This window comes from Monodon monoceros, unplaced genomic scaffold (assembly GCF_005190385.1).
Source record: "Monodon monoceros isolate NGI ecotype Baffin Bay Population unplaced genomic scaffold, NGI_Narwhal_1 Super_Scaffold_21, whole genome shotgun sequence".
Lineage (NCBI taxonomy): Eukaryota > Metazoa > Chordata > Mammalia > Artiodactyla > Monodontidae > Monodon > Monodon monoceros.
The window spans coordinates 36172031-36193136 of NW_021703778.1; the positions used below are offsets into that span (position 1 = coordinate 36172031).

Below are 21106 nucleotides of genomic sequence, written 5' to 3' on the forward strand. Positions count from 1 at the left end.
ACAAAAGTGGAAATAGGATATGGTAGGTCATTTCCATTATCTGCTAGAAGGAATTCAATCATTTCTTCAAGAGAAACAAATCTGAGTCTGAGTGAAGGTGGACACAAGGGGAACCAAGATGGCCCTGCTCAGCTCCTGCCAAAGGAAGACTTCGCGGTGTCCGACATCTCGAGGAGGAAGCTGCCAGGGCCATGAACCAGCCCCATCGCAGCAGGGCATCCTGCTTTTGATTTCATCATGAAGACTGGGGCCCCTGCTGTCATGCCTCCATGTCCTCTCCCCTGTGTAGTCCCCATGAAGGCCTCTGCATCCACACCCACCTCCCCTGTCGATCTCCCACCTGCCAAGCCAAATCGAGCCTCCAGCTGTGAGGACCCGCAACTCTGCCTGGGCCCTGGACCCCTCCTTCCCCGTGCCCAGGGGACCTTGCTCCACCAGTCATCTCCACCTCCTCACTCTTCCCCTTCTTTCTACAAACTCCCTGCCTCAGTTCATAAACACAGTCAAAGTGTCTCCCTTCACAAACACACCCCCTTCCTTGACACTGCCACAGCCTTCCTTTAATATTCCCGCCCAGTTCTCATTAAAAAATTTCTCACAAGAGCTGTCTAGACTTACCATCTACACTGCCTCTCCTCCTGTTCTCCATCCAGCTTTTGCAAGTCCACCCTAAGTCACCATGACTTCCTTGTCCCTAAATCCCACGGACACTGCTCCATCCTTGGCCTGCTGGTCCCCTTATCGCAGAGATGCTGGTGATCTTCCCCTCCTTCTTGAAACCCTTTGCTCCCTGGGCTTCTGCACCGACTCTGCTCCTGGTGTCCTGCTGCTGCCCCCACCTGCACGCCTTCTCAGGCTGTCTCAGGACTCCTCTTCCTCTCTAACTCCTTCCGTGTGGCTGGTCCCCAGGTTTCCATCCGTGAACCACCTCTCAATTCGTTCTCCAAGCACCCCTGGGAAACCTTTTCTCCTCCTGGAGGGCTTGGCAGCGGTTACCTCCAACACACTGTCCAAAACAACTCGCCATCCCCCTCCCTGCTGAGGTCCCCTCCTCCACCCCTGTTCCCTGGCTCTGGCGGGCAGCATCACCCAGACCCGTGGTCCAAGCAGAACCCTGAGGCATCCTGGATTCCAGGGCCTCCTTCATCCTGCACAGGTGATCAGCTCCCAAGTCTGGCTGGTGTGGCTTCTCGAAGATTTCTCAGATCCACCCCCTTCCATCCTCCAGCACTTCATCTTCTCCCATATGGAACGCGGTCCTGAACATCTCCTTCTCCCGTCTTTCCCGCCTGCCTCTTCTGGGTTTCCACAATGTGAATCCAAACTTGACACTTCCTGGTTTAAATCCTTCAATGGTTCTCTCTGGCCTTGGAGGTAAAATCCAAGTTTCTCCAACTCCCTCCCAATACCTGGCCCCTTCTCATCCCTCCAGCCTCATCCTCTGGCACTCCCGGTCTAGAACTTTACCCTCCAGCCACACTTGAATGTTTATCAGCTGCCTGCCCACATACTGCAGGTTTTCACCTTTGCTTGTGTGTTCCTCTGCCTTCTCACTCCTATTGTCCTTCCCCTTTTACCTGGTTAACTCCTGTTCAATCTGTGAGACTGGAATGTTACCTCCTCCTGGAAGTCCTCCCTGATCACCCCCACATCCTTCCTTGGTGCTCTCAGATGGCTCTCGGCATCATGTGGAAATATTTGTTCCCCTCTCACTTACTGATCAGAGAGTACCTTGGGAACAAGATCTGGTCTGGTTCAATTCTCATTCCCCAGCTTCTGGAACAAGAGCTGGCCCTGAGTTGGTGCTCAACAAACCTTTGTTGAGTTATTGGGTAAGTGAATGACGCTGCCCTGAGACATGGATGGCTGGGGTGGAGGTGGCTGAAACCTGGGTGGTGGGAGCCATGGGGCTAAGCAGGAGTGACTGTCTCCCTGGTGGGGCTGGGCCCCAAGCTCACCAGTACATAGCAGGCCTGTGCAGATCCATCGAAGCAGCTGTGCATGCTCCCTGCAGAAGCATCACCCTCAGGGCTGGCTGCAGGCTCCTCCTGGGGAGAAGACCAGCAGGGTCTATGAGTGGCGCCCCCAGACTCCCACCCCTGTGGGGATTCTCAACACCTCCAGGTAGAAGCCACTCAGGTATGTCCCCAGTAAAATGGCAACATGGGGCGAGCCAGGCACTGGCCTTGACATCCCACAGGGTTACAGGGCAACCCTAGCCCAGAGCAAACTAAGGAATGGCCCAGGCCGTCCACTCCTTCCGGCCTCTGTCTGTACCAGCTGTGTCTCAGCCTGGAGGAGCACCACTACCCCAGTGATAATCCTGCCTCCAGGGTTTGGGAAGGAACCAACTGAGACAATAAGGAAGAACCTTATCAACATACAGAAATGCACAAACCACGATGGCTGCCTCCCCTCCCCTGTCCCATTTCCAACTGTCTGAGGAGCAAAGTGGGGAGGTGCCCAGCTCTGCATTTACTCCTGTGGGACATTATCCTCTGAGTCAACAGCACCTCCCAGAGAGAGGAAGTGTGAACAGTCCACTGGCAGCCATCACACAGCCCCACTGCCTTCGGACCCGGTGCAAATGCCAATTCTTGTCTGGTCACTTGGTCACTTGTCTGTCCCCGGAGGAAAGGCTGGTACCTAAATACCTCTGAGGTCTCCCTGGCTGAGCATGTAGGAGATGCTCACTCACACTCATTCAGCCACCAGTCACTTTTTAAAGGAAACTCTCTCTCCTCTCTCTGTCCCCACTGCCCACCTCCTAAGTGAGGCATTCTTCCTCGATCTCGTCCCAAGGCAGACAGATGGAATCCGCAACCCCACCCGGCTGAATGCTTGAGACCGAGCAGGACCCTATGGACCTTCTGGGCACAGAAGCCTGTGTCCCCTGTTTCTTGTTTGTAGGGAACAGACTCCAGCCTCCATGACCTTCCCTGAGTCCCAAAGGGCAGATTCAAACAGTTGTTAATCAGGGAAGGGAAGGGATGCAGAGACAAGGGAGGAACAGCCAAGAAACAATAGTGCAACCTTGGGGCAGAGTCCTGGGTCCCCTTCAAGGGAAACACATAACAATATCTTTGAGCTCTTTACAGAACTAAAACCCAACAGATGGGAAATGTCAGCATTCTTCATTCCAGAAAAGACCACCTGAGCCCAGATTAAAGGAACCAGAGAAGCTCATCAAGAAGATTACCTGAAACAAAATTAAAGGGGTGCAGGCCCTGCACACACCCTAGTCTTGTCAGCCACCCCACCCTTGAACCATTGCTATAAAACTCCTCACCAAATGCTCCTGGGTGGGGACACACAGTTTTCGAGGGCGGGAGCCGGCTGTGTCTCCCTTTGCCTGGCAAAGCAATAAAGCTATGCTTTTCTACTTCACCCAAAACTCTGTCTCCGAGATTCGATTTGGCACTGGTGCGCAGAAGCCAAGTTTTTGGCAACACGCTCTCATCAGCTCAGGATCCGGCCAGTCAGGACCACCCCCTCCCCAGTAGACCTGGGTGTCAGGAGGCCAAGCTCTAGGTTCGATTTGCTGCCTGTGTGACCTGGGTCCATCTCTCTCCCTCTCTGGGCTTCAGCCTCCCCATGTGAAAGGAGGGGCCTGGCCCAGTCTAGGGGTTTTCAAACTAAGCTTCAAGGTTCCCTGAGGTGCCCCAGAGACCGAATGGGGTAGAAGGCAGATGGGGAGTAAAGAGGAGACCAGGCTGGTTCAGGGCCCCAATCCAACTTCAACCAGAGCAGCCCCTCAGTATAAATTGGGGTCCCCCATGGGATTTTCATTCTGGCCGCTTCCAAGCAGATTGGGAACCTCTGGCCCGGCTCACCTCTGAGGCCGAGGTCAGCAGGACTCATCTGTTGGCTAAAACACGTTTACTCCTTTCTTCAGCAAAGGTCCAGCAAGCCCCTTCCCTGTCAGGAGGCCAGGTTCCCCACAGGGGCCTCCTCCCCAGGCCAGCCCACATCCTTCCTGGAGACGACTTACCACCCTGAGGAGGGTTCCGGGCCAGCCTTGCTCCCGCTGTCCCTGACTTCTGCAGGGCTTGAGTCCCTGTGCCAGGGTCCCGGCCTTCCTCCTAAAGCCACCAGAGATGGACCGGAGTGTGCCTCCCGCCTCACGCGAGAATTACAGCTGGGGGCCTGGAGTGCAGAGAGACCCAGGCTGCCACCAGTGTGCCCACGGTCGCCTCGGGAGTGGGCTGGGGACCTATCCTTTAATTTCTTTTTTTTTTCTGGCTGTGCGGCGAGGCATGTGGGGTCCTAGTTCCCCAACCAAGGATCGAACCTGCGCCGCCCTCACTGCCCCCGCCACAGTGGAAGCACAGAGTCTTAACCACCGGATGGCCAGGGAAGTGCCTTCCTCCTTATCATTTAGGTCACAGCTGAAATGTCACTTCCTGGGTGAGCCCTTCCCTGACCTTTCTGACGAGGGCAGGCTCTACTGGCACGTGACAGGTGTGCCCAGATGTTTAATGAGTGATTAAGGGGGCTGCTCTGTGTGGAGGAGGTCAACACACTGCAGGGGTCCTAAGCGTTCCAGCAAAGAGGTGCGGAGGAGGCGGGGGCGGGAGGAAGATGATGAACAAAGGCCCCTCCCGCCAGGAGGGGCCAAACCAGCATCGGGGAGGGGACAGGCCAGGCTTTCCAACAGCTCAGCCCCCATGTTCTCCAAACCACCAGCCGCTGATGTGAGAGAGCTGGCCTCTCTTAGGCTCGGTGTGTCGTCCTCCGTGCGCCAGACCTTGCAGCTGAAAGACAAAGTCAGGGCCCAAAGCTGAAAGGGGAGGCCAGGCAGGACCCAGATGAGAGGCTGGGCGAAGGGCAGAGGATGGAAGGGAGGAGGCGGGGAGCGGGGAGCAGTGGCCTGGCATAGCCTCTCCCGTCCCAGAGCTCAACCCTCATTGTGCCAGGGGCCCCAGTGACCGAGGAAGGCCCCCGCTCCCTGCACTCCTGAACCTGTGAGAGGCAAGTCCTTGTAAATCTGGGAGGTCAGGCAGAAACAGGGCAAGGTCTGCCCACTTCATAGAGTAGGAAAGGAGGGAATTATGTATAGCATGTGTATGTATCTGAAAGGCATTTTTCTGAAGACAGGTCTTAGCTTTCATCATTCACCGCAACAGGTTAAAACCATTGCCATTAAGTGATATTTTCATTGTATTACAGTCTCCCATCTCTGAAAGATGGAGAGACGATATCCGGAAGACAACATTCCAGTCCCTGGATCCAACTATACCTGAAACCAGTACTACCCCTGGACTTTTCAATTACAGGAGCCAATATAGTCCTTTTTGTTTTTCTTTTTCTTTCTTTCTTTCTTTTTTTTTTCTTTGCTGAAGCTCAGTTCATAGGCCTAAACTCATCTGTAAATAGGAGCCCTAACGAAGACTCCATCTCTCTTCACTCCTGTCCCCTCTCTTTTTCTTCCCCTTGGGTAGCACCCTACCTTGCCCAAGCGCCAGACTGGCTAAGCTCACATACCCAGGAGCACACATGCAAGGGCACACATGAGCAGGCCCACGTAGGGAAGTACACACAAAGGCAGAGCCTGGGAAAGCCCAGCCACCCATGCACACACGCAAACACAGACACACAGCTGCACGGAGAGGGGCAGGCTCTTCTTCCTACTCACATATTTGTGGTCAACAAGTCCCTCTCAGGGAGATGGAAGCGCGTGTTTCCACGGGGACGGGCTGGATCCAACCTGCTTGCGCTTTGGCCTGTCTTCTCATCTCAGTGGAAATTCCTGGGCAGAGTTCAGAGTTGGAGTTGGCTGGGCCTCCCACCTGGCTTTGTCCAGCACGGTCTCCAGAGCCCAGGGCCACAGCTGGGGCAGGGACCCTGGCCTCTCTCAGGGAAAAGAGGAAACGGGGCAAGTGGGCCTCACTCTAGGCCTGGCCTGCGGAGCTCCTGCCTCATAACTGAATCTGCCTTCCTCCTCAATGACGCCTTCCTCTCCACTCTTTCCTGCTCCCAAACAGGCCCACCTCTTCCAGGAAGCTCAGCTTTATTACTCTCACTCTCCCCATATCCCCTCCTGGGGCCTCCTTTTCCACCTGCCATCAGTGCTACTCAGTTTTTTGGATCATGTGTTTTATCGTTCGTTTTGCATCTTACACAGTCTCCCTTTCCTCACTGGATCAGTAATTATAACAGCAACCTATTTTCCTGAGCTTGAAGATAAGGAAAGCAGTGTAGTTCCATAAATAGTAAAAGTGTTTCAGGTCTAAGTGGTCTTGAAAACAAAACAAAATCACAGCTTGCCCTTTGGTTCCATGGCTTTTTAACTGACACCTACGCAACAGCGTGCAAAGTCAATGGACAAAGCCTTTAACATTTCAGTCCTCAAACTAAACATTAAACTTATCTGACAGGATTGACAACATCTTCTTAATAATTAATCATACACACTCAGGACAAAATCCTTTATGATGCATAAACACTTCCTGGTAACACAGAGGCGGAGTTACAAGCACATGCTGGTTGTTTTGGAAGTTTGGGAACCATGATGGATGAAGGGTGGGGGGTACCCCTTCTCTTTAAAAACATTTTTTTTGTCATTCTGATTACCAAAGTATTACACATACATCAGCAAACATTTAAACATTATAGAAATATACTAAAACACAGGAAGTTAAAAATCCCTCTAATCTGAGCCTTCCAGATATGACCACCACTGAGCTTGTGGAATTTTTCTCCAGACATTTTTCATAAGTGAATACTCTTTTAGGTTATTCATTTTACAAAAGAGGCTTATACTATACCAGCTTTTTTGCAATTTGCTCTTTTGGGTGGAGATCCACACTGTGCCCCACTCACTCTGTTGGAGGCTTGTGTGCTGCCTTGATTATAAACTAAATGTTTGTGGCATCATCTGGTTTATCCTGAGCAGAACACCTGCCACCATGGGCAGCCTCCACAGGGATGGGCTTGCAGCTGCCCTGGCAGGGGGCCTCATCAAGCCCCAGTGAAGGGACGACGGGACTGTACTTGCTTCTCTGCCTCTGCCCACTTCTAACTTCTTCCTCCCCTCCTTCCCCCCTTTCCTGCTCCCTCTCCCCTCCCCTTCCCCCCTCCTCCATCCTCTCCTCTCTCCTCCCCCTCCTCTCTTGGTGCCCAGAGAGAAGCCAGGAGGCACAACACATCCAGGAGGAGCCAAACTTTTTCCAAAACATTCCCTACGCTGCACCTTAGAGCCTTGACATCTTCGTGTGCCCTGATCTCTCAAACAAGGATTTAATAGGCTGTGTGTCTTGAAATGAACCCGGAGCTTAGAGCCCAAAGGTCTAGATTCAGTCCTGGCTCTGAAAGTTAACTGGTTTCCTCATCTGTAAAACACTAGGTAATAGTACCTACCTCATAAATAAATATTGATGGGGATTAAATGAGCAAATGCAGGTGAGGTGTTTGGCAGAGAGGCTGGCACCATCAGGCTGGCTGGTGTCATTGCTGTCACAGGTCCCATCTCAAGACTGTCTGGACACACTGCTCTCCTCCTCCAGGCCAGGAGACCCTGTGTTGCTCCCTGCTCCTGCCCTGAAGGAGGGGCAGTCAACAGCGATCCTGGCCCCCAGAAACCAAGTGCTCTTTTCAAGTGGAATTTGGCTGAGAGCCACAGGCTGGGTGGTTGGGAGGCTGGGTGGGTTGGGATGAGCCCCCAGGGCAAGAACAAGAGCTGGAGGACTTCATGGGTCCTGGCTGTGCCCCATCCAGCTGTGTGACCTTGGCATGTCACTTGACTCCCTGTGGCCTGTTTCCTGAGGAGATGATCTCACTGGGGTGGTACAGTGAGGCCTGGAACTGAGCCAGGGCTGGGGTGCTAGGTCCAGAGCAGGGCGAGGCAAGGAATATATATATATCTAATGACACAGACTTGTCACAGTTGCAGCATTTGAACTTGTTGTATAAAAAGGAAATCTGTAAATCTATAACTTGGCAACATTTTACAACGCTGTATATTAAAGTTGGCTTTCTCAAGAAATCCAGAACCACACAGCCCTATGGTCAAACACTTGTGACATTTGTGCCTCTGCTTTTAAAGGTGCTGTGATGGACAGCTGGCATGCCAGGGTTTGAGAAGAGTGGATGGCTTGAAATGCTTGCCTTTACCTGTGCAAAATCAAGTGGCTGCCTCTGTTCCTATTTTACTGTAGATTTGATAGTGTCTGTTCCAGTCTCCAGGGAGCTTCTCTGTAGACTAACACCACCACCCACCAAGTGGTGGAGATGCTAGTGTCTGGGTAGTCGTGGTTTTCTGTTGGACATTTGAATGTGATAAACAACCCAGCATCACTGGGGAAATACTACATGTGGAATGTGCACGTTTCCAGGGGGCGAACATTGTCAGTCAAGAGGTTTGCAATGATTTCCTTCCTGCCAAAAATAAATGTGAAACTGCAAACAAACAAAAAGGCCCGCGCGTTGCTATATATATATATATATATATATATATATATATATATATATATATATAGCAATGTGTGTGTGTGTGTGTGTGTGTGTATCGTGTATCTTTCCTCCCTTCCAATCAAAACAAAACAGAAGCACTTAGAAGCATTTATAATGAGGAGGCTGCTCCACCTCTCCCATCCCTGTCCCACTCCTCAGAGGCAACCCCTTACCTGTTTCTGGCTTCAGTTCTCTGGGGCCACTCCTGTTTCAGGGGAATTCTTGGTCTGAGTGGTAGAGAGTCCCTTCTCCTTGCCATACTCTGATATAATGAAGAGGATATTTTTAAAAGGGGTGAGTGAAACATTCAGAACTGTAAGAGGCAGACCTCGTTAGAAGGGACATTCAACAGTCCCCTTATTTTCTTCTCACAGTTTTGCCTGCTTTCACCTCTTGGCTCTTCACAGATAAGGCCTTTTTCATCACACCTATTCATGTGTCCAAGCAGTGACTAAAAAGAGAGGCTCCTCCCTGGTCAAGTTCCGTGAGCATGAGCTTGTCATTCCTCTTTCCTAAACCTGCTTCTCTCTCTCTTACACCTGGGTGGTTAGCAGAAAGGACATTCAATACAATGGTTCCTTTCTCATTTGGGGCATTGAAAGATGGGATTCCTATAGTCCTAGAGGAAATATGCTAAACTAGAAAGAGTGTACAAATTCTGATGACACGGAGCAAAATACAAAAACTGAAGAAAGGGGACTTCTCTGGTGGCGCAGTGGTTAAAGAATCCGCCTGCCAATGCAGGGAACACGGGTTTGAGTCCTGGTCTGGGAAGATCCCACATGCCGCGGAGCAGCTAAGCCCGTGCGCCACAGCTACTGAGCCTGCGCTCTAGAGCCCGCGAGCCACAAGTACTGAGCCTGCATGCCTAGAGCCCATGCTCCGCAACAAGAGAAGCCACTGCAATGAGAAGCCCGTGCACCAAAACGAAGAGTAGCCCCGGCTCGCCGCAACTAGAGAAAGCCCGCGCGCAGCAACGAAGACCCAACACAGCCAAAAATGAATAAAATTAAAAAAAAAAAAAAACTGAGGAAATATCTTAGATGTGTATGCCCTCTGCTTGTAACTCTTACGCACTTTCCGTAAGAAGGGACCCTCACGAGACTGAGAGCACAGTGCTCTTCTAGCACCTATACAGCAAGTCCAGGTGTTCACAGAGGAGGGAAATACTCCAAACACCCAAAAGGCCAAACTCCCCTGCCCCAGCTTACTTGCCGTGACTATCCCAGCGTCTCCTGCTAGAGTCCACCCCTTGACCCTTTCTATTCATTGGGAACAGATGGGCACAAACGGCCATTGTCCAGTACAAGATGAAAGAATGGGTCTGGGGGTTCATCTCTCTCAGCAACAGTGAAGGGCTGGTAAAGTAAGACGCCTGGTCCCCTGCCCATGAGGGCCCATGGCCACCAGGCAGGGGGATTTTCCCCAAACAGCTAAGAGATCACTCTTTCCAAATATTTAACTGGCTGCTACACTGTGAAGTGTATTTCCCTTGTCTCTGTTTTCATTTTACCTTCTATCCCTCCTGCCTTTCCATCTCATATTAGCTTTTTATATAATGAGAGGTTGAGATGCTTCCTTTTTCAGTTTGAAGCAGGTTAAGATGTTCCACAAAGGTAGGTCTTAATTCACGTCATCCTGTGAATGACGTGATTCAAGGATGATATCCGTGGCTTTTGTGGGTTTTATACCAAAGGCTATATCCTCCTCTGGGAGGCACGGTATTTCCTGCCAGCCATTGGCAGGGGCTGTGGGAGCTGTTAATTTGGATCTCCATTGCCTTGTTGGCCCAGAGCCTGACACGGAGTCACAGTTGATAAGCTGGTTAATTATATAGGCAAAGATAGTTCCTTGATTGTTCCATTTTTTCCCTCTGTCGGGGCAGTGGTCTGATGTGGCACCCACTTAGAGCAAAGCCAGCTATTTTTATAAAAGTTTCCGTGAGGAGGGCTGTAGGCCTCCTGGGAGGAGCCGCTCAAATGAATCTACCACAGACCAGTAGTGTCATAGGGGAGGTGCTGACAAATGGGCATCACAAGTTAAATACAACGGTCAGGAAGAACAAAAATGAACGCCTCTGAGGGTCACATCTAGACACTGAGACTCTCCAGGTGCAGCTTGCTTCCCTCCACCCAGGTGGGCTTCCACCAGTAACATCGTGCCACAGGACGCAAGGCACGGTCTCCTCTCTGACTGGCACCAACTCTCCTTCCTGCATGGGCCTGCCAAGCCTATATCATGCCTCGCTGTGCGACACTGCTTTCCATGCCACTGTGCCTTAGGAGCAAGGTTCCCTCTTCCAAAGACTGTGTCCCAGTCCCTTCACTTCTATGCCTGTTGGGGTTCGTGGAGAGCCTGACCCAGCCCAGGGGCTAATCACTGACCAGCCTGTGGGTCAGGAGGCAGTACTGATTGTTTCCCACGGGACGAGAGCTGGAAAGACGTTTTTCAGGGGTGGGGTGGAGATGTTGTTAGCCACCCCACCTTGAAGGAAGGGAGAAACACCAGGGTCTCCCAGCTTGGCAGGCAGGATAGATTCTGGGCCCACACTTAGACCTAATGGCTGTGAATTGTATTCTCTAGTCAAGACTCCACGAAACCAGGGATACTGGGTCTCTGAGCAACTTCCTGAGTAAGACCCAGCACAAATTCCACAGGAGTTGATTTAACGGGCACTCAGCCACATCATCTGAATAATTTGACTCCAACTGCTCCAAGAATATACATTTTGCCCTGTGAGAAAACACGAGCCCTAATGAAATTTCTCTGCCAGTGACACAGTCTACACAGTAGGACGCCTGATGCATCTTAAGCAGATTCCTTGGCCTGAGATGGGGATTCTCGTTCGAGTCATTTACTCCGTACGTCATGCATGAGGGTCCTTCATCTTCATGCGTGATGCATCCCCTGAGGCTGAGTAGACGGTAGCCGCTATCTCTCGCTGCCCTTTGGAAATAATAGGAGAGAGCCATCTCTGAACCACATCAGTTCTGAGGTCTGAGGACAGTGCCTCATGGATTCCAGGACCTCTGGGTGTCAGTAGGGGGTGCCTCTATTAGAAAAAGGAACAACAGGCACAAAATGGAGTCACTTGTCCCCAGGAGAGCAAACCAAGACTCTACTACAGTTTCAGCCACTCCCAGGACTGCAACCTTTAACCAATCAATCTGGAATTACCTGATGAGCTCATCTCACCTGCATGATAGACTTTCCCCTTTTCCCCCAAGGGAAGGTGACCTTGCCCGAAATAATCCTTTCTTTCCTTTATGACTTTAGGGTCCCACCCTCCTTCTGCCTTTAAAAACCTTCCACTTTGTACACCTCCTCAGAGCTCCTTTCTATTGATACTTGCCAGATGCGATGCTGCCCAATTCGTGAATAAGGCCAATTAGATCTTTACTCAGCTGAATTTTCTTAACGCTCCTACCTAGAGCTAGCTCCAATCACTCACGTGCATCTCAGTTCCAAGGACTTAAGCAACAAGCCCAAGCTCACATGGCTAGTAGAGGTGGATTTGAACTGAGGTCTGTCTGTTCTCAGCTCAAACAACCTTCTGATAATTTGGCTTCCCTTGAAGTTCTCCTTTCAGAAGAAGGGAAGAATTCCCTTGTCAGGTAAAGTGTCCAGTCTTCTGGATGGTTACATGTCTCATAAAAAATTAGCAAGGTGGGTTTTTAGTGTGAAAATTCCATTTCCTTGTACGTTTAATGAATGAAACAGGCTCCCTGAGTGTGATCAGCTCAGGGGTACTGACAACATCAAGGTACAAAACTGAGACCCAGACCCCGTCCCACACAACACTGTTGGTCTGCCAGTAGCCAGAATCCACAGTCAACATGACCCAGGGGATAAGAGGCAGAATCAAATCATGAAAAAGAAGAGTTACTCCCAGAAGAAACTGTATGAGCTAGCTAACATACATTGCCAAAAAATATAGGGGAAATTTATGGAAACTTTTTAAGGCTGTTTGACCAAGATAGTGGAACAGAATTTTGATTCAGGTTTTGTTTATTGATATGTTCTCACTCACCAGAGATTCTATAGAAGCTCATACAGCCAGATACAGTTCTTACCATTTGTGCAGGGGGAGGGGGGCTATAGATGAGGGTGGATAATACAAATCTGGACTAAATACTGACCCATGCTAAATTATAACAAAAGACCAAAATTCCAAGAAAGGCAGGAACTCACAGATCTCAGGGAACAAGAATGCTTTATTGGGTCCCTGACATGCATCCAGCCCATCTGCCCTCTGGCCTCTGACATGACCCAGAAGATGGCCTCACTCCCTGCCATGAGAAATTGGCGAGGCTCTGCTGGCTTTCCTCTCTAGGCCTGGAATTCTGGTTGGAAGAGCTCCTATGAAATGAACTTCCTGATCTCAGCAGCAGAGATAGGCAGAAGGAACGCAGTAGAGGAGGCATCATAATGGACATGGGTATGGAAACCAAACCTCTAGCTGTGGTTAATTAATCATTGGGCCCCAGGAATGAAAAAGACCAGACAGTGCCTAAGATATCAGCTAGTTACTACTGTAACCAAAGGTTTCTGGTTGGGCAAAAAGGTCTGTCTCAGCTGCCAAGGTAGAGTCAAAATCTCCCACTTAATTTCCAGACTTTCAAGGGAGAGGAAGTCAAATATCTTTGAAGAAAAACCTTATTTTAACACTTAGCTGCATATTGTTAACCTTCCTTGCAGCCTTCCCCAAAGGGATCTGTGTTCACTTATCTGGGAACGGAAAGGAAAGGAAAGTACTCAGACTTGGGGAGAGGGGTTTTGTAGGACACTGGCTCCAAGCCAAGTCCAATTTCTGGGTACAGTAGAAGAGCATGTGGTCTCCCAATCCATAGAGATGTTTAATAGACTAAATTTTGCGCCATAGTAGACCCAGTGGAATCTCAAAGCCAATGAAAGGTTATTTTGAGTGTACAGTTGAAACGGATACATTCTGAAACACGCATAACCCCCACAATGGCTCTGATATAGAATGACTATAACAGGATAGGAGAAGCACAAGCCATCAGAATTCCCGCTCCCGATCGAAATGGTAAATCAAAAGTGATTCTGTATTTGTGAGGGAATTGTAGAAATTAGTGTTACTATCAGATTTAAGAGTGAAGTCATAGTGATTCCTACCACAGCTCAGCCTGGCCAGGAGGTCTTTGGATTGTTGTAAACTTTAAAACGTGTTAACTCCAATTGCAGGTGCTGTTCCAGAAATGGTCTTCTTGCTAAAGCAAATTCATCCAGCTCTTGGCATTTGGTATGAACCCTTTGATCTAGTGAATTCATTTTTTTCCTTGATTTTGATGAGCAAAGAACATCAGAAGCAATTCGTCTTCAGCTGGCAGGGCAGCAGTACTCCACTGCTGTCCTGCTGAATGATATATATTATCTTAGCTGTTCAGCTCTGTGCCACAGACTGCCTCACAGGGACCTTGACCTCAGCAATGCAATGTTCCAGCACGCTGATGGCATCATGCTGATAGGGTCTGGAGATCAACAGTTTCCCTAGATGCTTTGGTAAGACATATATGTGAGTCAGAGGTGGGAGATAAAGCATGTGAAAATGCAAATGTCTGTTCCTTTAATAAAGTTCCTGGGGATCAAGGGGGTCTGTTGAGGTCAGAATAGTTCCTCCATTAATGTAGGACAAATTCCTACATTTTGAATTCCTTACCACTAAAACCCAATTCCAGGCAAAATTGTCAGTTTGGGGCATCTTGCTCCAACCCGTTTACTGACTGACCCAGAAGACTGCCAGCTTTGGGCAGGGCGCAGAGCAAGTGAAGGCTCTCCAGCAGGAAAAGCCCTTAGCACATATGATTCTGCCACGAGGCCACATGACCTGGCAGAGCCAGTGGTGCTTGAGGGGTCTGTCTGTGGCATATTGGGGAGCCACATGGAGATTGTGACAAGTCTTGATTTAAAAAATATGGAAGGATGGGGTGAGATAGGGAGGGTGGGAGGGAGGGAGACGCAAGAGGGAAGAGATATGGGGACATATGTATATGTAAAACTGATTCACTTTGTTATACAGCAGAAACTAACACAACAATGTAAAGTAATTATACTGTAATAAAGATGTTAAAAAATTAAAAAAAATAAAAAATATGGCAGGAGAACCCAGAGTTTGGAATCAAGTGATACGCTGGCCAACAAGTAACTATTATCCTTTTGACACACAGCCCTCTAACTTGCCACTGGGCTCTGGGGAGTCTAACTGCTTGGCTACAGCCTACCAGGTGGCCATGCTGGCCCTTATGAACAGGGGTTGTTGGATCCACCCAGCCAAAATCAGGCATGGCCACCATCATTAGGTGAATGCTCCAGGATAGGGTTCTGGAGGCACAGGCAAGCTGTGTGTGGGCATCACTCACTCTCCCATAATGCCTCCTCCTGCCCTACGGCTGAGCTCGCCTCAGTCTACACTTCTGCTATGGCTTTAACAGGGCAGGAACTTATCTTGACCATTAGGGGCCCTTCTTCTGGATTTGGATTTGCTTTCCTTACCCATCATGCCTCTCCCATCAAAATCCATGGAATTGGGCTTCCCTGGTGGCGCAGTGGTTGAGAGTCCGCCTGCCGATGCAGGGGAAACGGGTTCGTGCTCCGGTCCGGGAAGATCCCACATGCCGCGGAGCAGCTGGGCCCGTGAGCCATGGCCACTGAGCCTGCGCGTCGGGAGCCCGTGCTCCGTAATGGGAGAGGCCACAACAGTGAGTGGCCCGCGTACCGCAAAAAAAAAAAAAAAAAAATCCATGGAATTATCAACTGTTGTAAACAGCATTTCGGTATCCCCACATATTGCATTCAACCAGGGAATACACTTTATAGCAAAGTAATGGGTTGATGCCTATGGCCTTTGCTCATCTTGTCAGGATCCCCACAGTCTAGAAGCAGTTAGCTTGATAATGTGGTGAAATGGTTTGTTGAAAACTCAGCTAAGGCACCAGCTGAAAACAATACCTTGCAAGGTTGGGTAAGGCCTGCAAGATGTAGCATAAGCTCCAAACCGGCAACCAATTCATGGTGCTATTTCTCCTACAGGCCAGGAAGCAGGGTGAAGAGGGGCATGTTATCACTACATCGCAATGCGTTTCTCATATCTGAGGTTTAGGACCAGACTGGTGTAGAGGTTTTAGTTCCCAAGAAAACATATCTTCAAAACTTCATAGTCATGATTCAAGTGAATTAGAAGCCTAGGCACCTGGCCGTCTCAGGTTGCTTGTACCTCTGAGCCACACATAGCTAGGATAGGAGTATATCTAGGATACGAGTAAATATAGTGACACGTAGGAGTAGCCAGGATGATTAACTCTATCAAGGGAAAATACGATTGCGGCTACTTAAAAGGGGGCAGGGTACAGATGGACGTGGGGGTTTCCTAAAGTGCTTCCTGGTACTGCCATGTCCAGTGGCTAATGCCTGCCACACAGGCAGGACCGCTTAGGAACTCGACTTTGGAACTGAAGATTTGGGTCACTCCAAAGGGCAAAAAAATCCCTAGTCACAAATACTAGTTCTCATGACCAGTTATAGAAATGGACCGTAGCCTTTACTCATACTTCCCTTCTTGTTGGGTTATATAATTTCCACAGGTTGCAGAATTTCAAAAGGAGATTGTGATAAAAGAGGGAAGAGTATCATTAGTGACACTGGACTTTGGAGAATGGTAGCCCTGGTCATTACCCCTGGACTTAGTCATTGACTATTACCTTGAATGGTCTCCCCAAGCAGAGAGCGATTTGCTTTTGGTTGTATGTAAGAGAGTTGTGGTGCATCAGATGGGAAGAAAGGTGTGTGTGTGTGTGTGTGTGTGTGTCTGTGTGTGTCAGGGTATCTTCTGTGGTTGCCTGCCAAGCCCTTTCTACCCTTCCACCCTCCACCATACTTCTGGTAAGAATCCCCATCCTTTGGAAAACTACCTCTCTCCCAGTCCACGATGCCCGGAGCTCCAGGACAGGAATTTGAACCTTGAGTGGAGGGAGATCCACTGGAGCCAACGGCAGCAGCTCCTGGGAGGCAAGCTCTGGAGCTACCCTGGCTCCTGCCCTTCTAAAGGCCAACTGTTCAGCTATTCTTTTGGTTCTGTGAACTACCCCCAACACCCTTCCCATGAAGGTCCAAGTCCATTTCTGTTGCTCAAAACCCAAGAAACCTAATGGAAAGCACCTCTTTTGAGACCACCTCATGCATCTTTGCCTCCCAGCAGTGGTCAGCTCGGGGTCTGGCATAAAGTAAGTCTGCTCAGTATGTCTGCCGAATGAATGGATGAATGAATAAACAAATCAACAATATTCCAGCTCTCAGTTCACCGAGGCAATCTGGATATGCAGGCTGGGAGAGTTGGGAGCAAGAGGAAAAAGTGGGCAGAGTCACCTGAGCACAAGAGGAGGTAGAGAAGTCAGAAATGTCAAATGGAGGGGGGTAAAGGTCAGGCAAGGAAAGGCCTGGGTGATGGGGTGGGGCTGAGAATGAGAAGCCTCTGCAGCTTGGGAGGCAGGAAACAGTCAGTGAGTAGCTGAGAGGCAGGAGCTGGTCTTCCCCCGGGCTGGTCTTGCCCCAGTGGAGGCAGCCAAAGACACTGGGGGTTTCCCCAGAGCCCCAGCTCTGCTCTTCCTTCCTGGGATCCTTCCTTTGCATTCCTCTTCCAAATGAATGAGCAATTCCAAAGGCCTAAGCGCCCTCGTAAGGGGCACAAGCCATCATTCCATTAGTACAAGAAGCACAGACTGTCTAGCTGTGGCCACAGAAGGCTGAGGCTGAATGCCAATCTAGGATCCAAAACATGGATTCATTTTTCCAGTGGGTCCTGGGACTGCAGGACGCCTTCAGAGAACCGCCTGGGGAGACGGGACCCTGACCCCATATACCTACAACCACACCAGATAAGGGCGAGCAAGATACACAGTTGCTGCCTTTATTGCATTCCAGGGGGAGCAGGCTAGCTCCAGACCCACCCCATCCCAGGCCTCAAGGAAGGGTTCTCAGGAAGGGCCCAGGGTGCTGGGCCGAGCACAGCAATTCCTTGGGAGCCTATATTGAGGCCCAGAGCTGGAGTCCCAGGGTCAAGAGCTAATGGTTAGGGGCAGGGGGTCCTAATTCCCAGGCACAGAGACACTCCTCCACCCTGCACATGGGTGGACTGCATTCTTCCTACAGCTCCCAGGTGCACGCCCTCTGGATAAGAGTCCCAGCCCTCTATCCCTGGTCAAGAGGGGATGTGAAATTCACTGTGGCCCCACCTCCTTTCAGTATGGAGCACAAGGTCCCACAAAGTCAACACCTTCCGTCTGGCCACAGCTGCAGATGCAATCCTCATGCCAGCTCTCACCTCACGGGCAGAGGGCCTGGGAGAAGTAGGGGAGGAGTGTCCTGGGGTGGGCTGAGAGGCCAGAGGGTCTGCTCTTCACCTAGGTATGGTGGGGGTCAGGCTAGGGAAGCCCTCGGGTAGGGGAACAAACAGAACTCAGTGAAAGGCAGGCAGCAGGCTGCAATTGGGCTCAAAGCCAGGGATGGGGGATGGGGTGCAAGGGAGCATGGTAGGCAGGTGACTGAGTGCCTGAGTGATGGGGGAAGGAAGAGCATGAACACACATCACCAAAGACACAAGGATATAACAGTCTCTGGAAGGGCCCTGAGCCCCATTCGGGCTCAGGGACAGGTTAGTTGCAAGATAAGCTGGGGTGAATGAGGCAAAATGACTCGAAGGAAAAGACACCCTGAGAGTCACCAGGCCAGACACCGCAGAGGAAGTCTGGAGCCCTGAGGATAGGGAGGGATCAGGGCCAAGTGAAGGGAAAAGGGTAGGTGCTGGCCTGCGTGCCCCCAGAGTGCAACATTCACGGCAGGGCCTGGGGCAAGGGGCTGGTTGCAGAACTCATGCAGAGGACTCAGGGAGCCTCCAGCAGTGGCCAGTGTAAACTTCAAGGAGGGCTAGGCTGCAGGCCCCGGGAGGTAGGGCCTGGGAGCCGCGGGGACGATGGCACCAGGAGAGGCCACCGGGCTGGGTGTCAGGTACCAGGCATCTGATGAGGAGAGGCTGCGGGCAGAGGCCCCGAGTGGTGCCGCCTCAGTGCACCTGCTCCGGTTAGTCCTGTACTGGGAACGTCTCCATCGGTTCCAGCTGCTTCCTTGTTGGTCTGCTGCTGGGTGGAGGCCCCCAGCCTCCTGTGGGGGCTACCGCATGCCCTGGGCCTTGGAGCCTCCATCTTGGATGGGAGGCTGTCCGAGTAACTGGGTGGCGACTGCCTCTGAGGCCTGAGGGGTGGCCTTGGAGCTTGGGGCACTCTTCTGGGGACTGGGAGGGCCTTTCCTCTGGGGCTGAGGACTCAGCTGGGGGCCCCTCCTGCCGGCAGATGGACTCTTGGAGCCTTTGGCCTTGGCTTGGGGGTGGGCAGCCTCAGGGCCCTTGAGAGGTTTTAGCCCCAGCATCTCACAGAAGGTGTTGCACTGGTGGGAAGAGGCAAACTGGTCCAGCAGGGCAGGGAAACAGCTCTCCTTGAGGCCTTGGTATCTGCAGCCAAATAGTAAGAGCTGAGTAGGAGTCCCACCCAGAGAGAGAGTCCTTGGGGGGCAGACTGTGGGGTGGCCACAACCAGGGTGTGGTGCCCAAGGTCCATCCTACCTTACCTCGGGGTGCTGGGGAGTCCACCTGAGGCCACCTCAGATGGCAGCGTCCAAAACCTCAACTCTAAACTGAGGTCTCATTACACCCTGGCCCATGGAATTCATCGGGTGGGACGTCACTCGGTGTGAGGACGATCTGCCTTATTAACATAAATAAGAGCAGACTCCAGCTCACCACTCTACTCACAGGGCCCTGCTTATCTGCACCCTGATGAGCTTTCACAAGTGAGAAGGAAGGGGAGCAGGTACACTGAGAGCCCAGGATGTAGGTGGTCCTGTGCATGGGCGTCAAGAGCTACCGGTCCAGATCTGGGGTCAGGGGCACAGCAGGTGGGGATCAGTGGCCCCTGAGACATTACTACATGGCCATGGGTGCAAGTGGGACTCTCTGGTCACAGGTCTAGCACCTCAGGGTTGGAGAACCAGAAGAACTTTGACATTTTCCACCCTGAGCAGACTCTCAGAGGGCATTCTGTCCCCAAGGAGCACTCACCCTCGCAGTTTGGTAGCAATCTGCACATCAGTCATTTTCCAGTTAACCCCTGAAAAGAGAGAGAGTGGGGAGTTGATGGCATCCTGGACTGGTTCTAGGGCCCCCATGTCTCCAAGATGGGTATCACTTTAGATGGGAACTTGCCAGATTGCGGGGCACATCTTCAGGTACCCTCTCATTGGGCATCACCCTGGCCTGTCTCATGGGTAGTGTGGGTATCTCTGTATTATTAGTAGTAATAATATTCCCATTTTCACAGGTGAGGAGATAGGCTCAAAGTTAAGTGACTGCAGCAAAGTCACATTTATTCATTCATTTAATAATTGAACACTGTCTGTGTGCAATGACCACTGTGAATCAAAGTTCAGTCTTTCTTACTCCTAGATCCAAAAGTCTTCCAGCTGTGCAATCCTGCCTCTACTGGATGAGATTAGGTCACAAACTGAGCTGGCCTCTGGCTTTGAGCTAAAACTTTCTCCTTCCTCATAACAGATTAGCCCATCTGGACAAGAGGGAGAAAGGTGGAAATGTGAAGGTATTTCAGGGCTGGGCCAGCAGAAACGTTAACACTGGATAAGACTGGCTTCCACCTACTCATAAAGTGCAGCAAGCAAGCACTCCAAGAAGCCCAGATGGGCTCCTAGGTTAAGACAGCCTTGAAGAACAGATCCAGGCAAGTGGTGACAAAGGAGACATTTCCCACCCCGTCCAGGCCACCCCAGCATCTTAGCATTCATGCGTCAGGCCTGTGACTCTCCTTCCCTGTTCGTACACTGTCCGGTTGCCTTCCTCCAGGAATCTACCTCTCACTAACAGGCCTGAGTACCCGTGGATGACAGAGTGGCACAAATGTGGGCTTGAGAACCAGGCACACCTGGATTTACATTTCAGCTCTGTCACTTTGGAGCTGTGTGTGCTTGGCCAGTCACTTACTATCTCTAATCCTCAACAGTAAAAGTAGGGATAATGCTGCCCATCTTGCAGGGGAATTGAGAAGATCACAGTATGTGTAGGACTATAACTTAGTGTCTGAAACACAGTAGTTATGCAATAAATATTAATTTCTTTGTTATTTCTCTTTCAGCATTTATCACATTCCATTTTGCATTATAATAATGATGATCCCTTACACTTGCACAGAATTTTGGTTTGCAGAGGGCTTTCATAAATACGGTCTCATTTAATATTCTTAACAAGTCTGAGAGATAGGCAGGGAAGATATGATTATTCCTAGAGAGGGAAAGGAAACAGAAGCTCAGAGAGATTAAATGACCTCACCTGTCTGAGCTTGTTTTCTTCTCTGTAAAACAGAGACCCAGCTAGAAAATGATGAGACCTAGGCTTGAATTTCTTTGACTCTCAAGTCTTTCTACTATATTATGTTATCATCTCATTGTAGAAATTGGTATACTTATCATAGCTTCTTGAGGACAATGGCTATTCCTAATTCACCTTTTTATCTTCCCAATATTTAGTAATGTTGGAAGGAAGGAAGGAAGGAAGGAAGGAAGGAAGGAAGGAAGGAAGGAA

The 21106-nt window shown here is 50.5% G+C and overlaps 2 protein-coding genes across 4 annotated transcripts in view; both read right to left on the minus strand.

Annotated features, from left to right (window-relative positions):
- Positions 1-14704, minus strand: part of SLC28A1 (solute carrier family 28 member 1) — a 67806-nt gene extending 53102 nt beyond the window's left edge. Inside the window, 6 exon segments of the mRNA XM_029237067.1 lie at positions 1959-2017; positions 2019-2048; positions 3995-4056; positions 4059-4082; positions 4643-4754; positions 14694-14704. Of these exon segments, the coding sequence (XP_029092900.1) occupies positions 1959-2017; positions 2019-2048; positions 3995-4056; positions 4059-4082; positions 4643-4754; positions 14694-14704 (298 nt within the window).
- The window catches only part of ALPK3 (alpha kinase 3), a 57524-nt gene continuing 43543 nt past the window's right edge, over positions 7126-21106 (minus strand). The window contains exons 12-15 of one of the 3 annotated variants that reach the window (XR_003795921.1): positions 19577-19625; positions 14965-18970; positions 8625-8713; positions 7126-8376 (exon numbers count right to left, since the gene is read on the minus strand). Coding sequence is in view for 1 of the 3 variants with exons in the window: in XM_029238031.1 (XP_029093864.1) it covers positions 18634-18970; positions 19577-19625 (386 nt within the window). In the remaining 2 variants the exon portion in view is untranslated. Of the gene's footprint in view, positions 8377-8624; positions 8714-9412; positions 18971-19576; positions 19626-21106 lie in introns of those variants that run through there. The other 2 variants (XR_003795922.1, XM_029238031.1) reach the window with 2 other exon arrangements.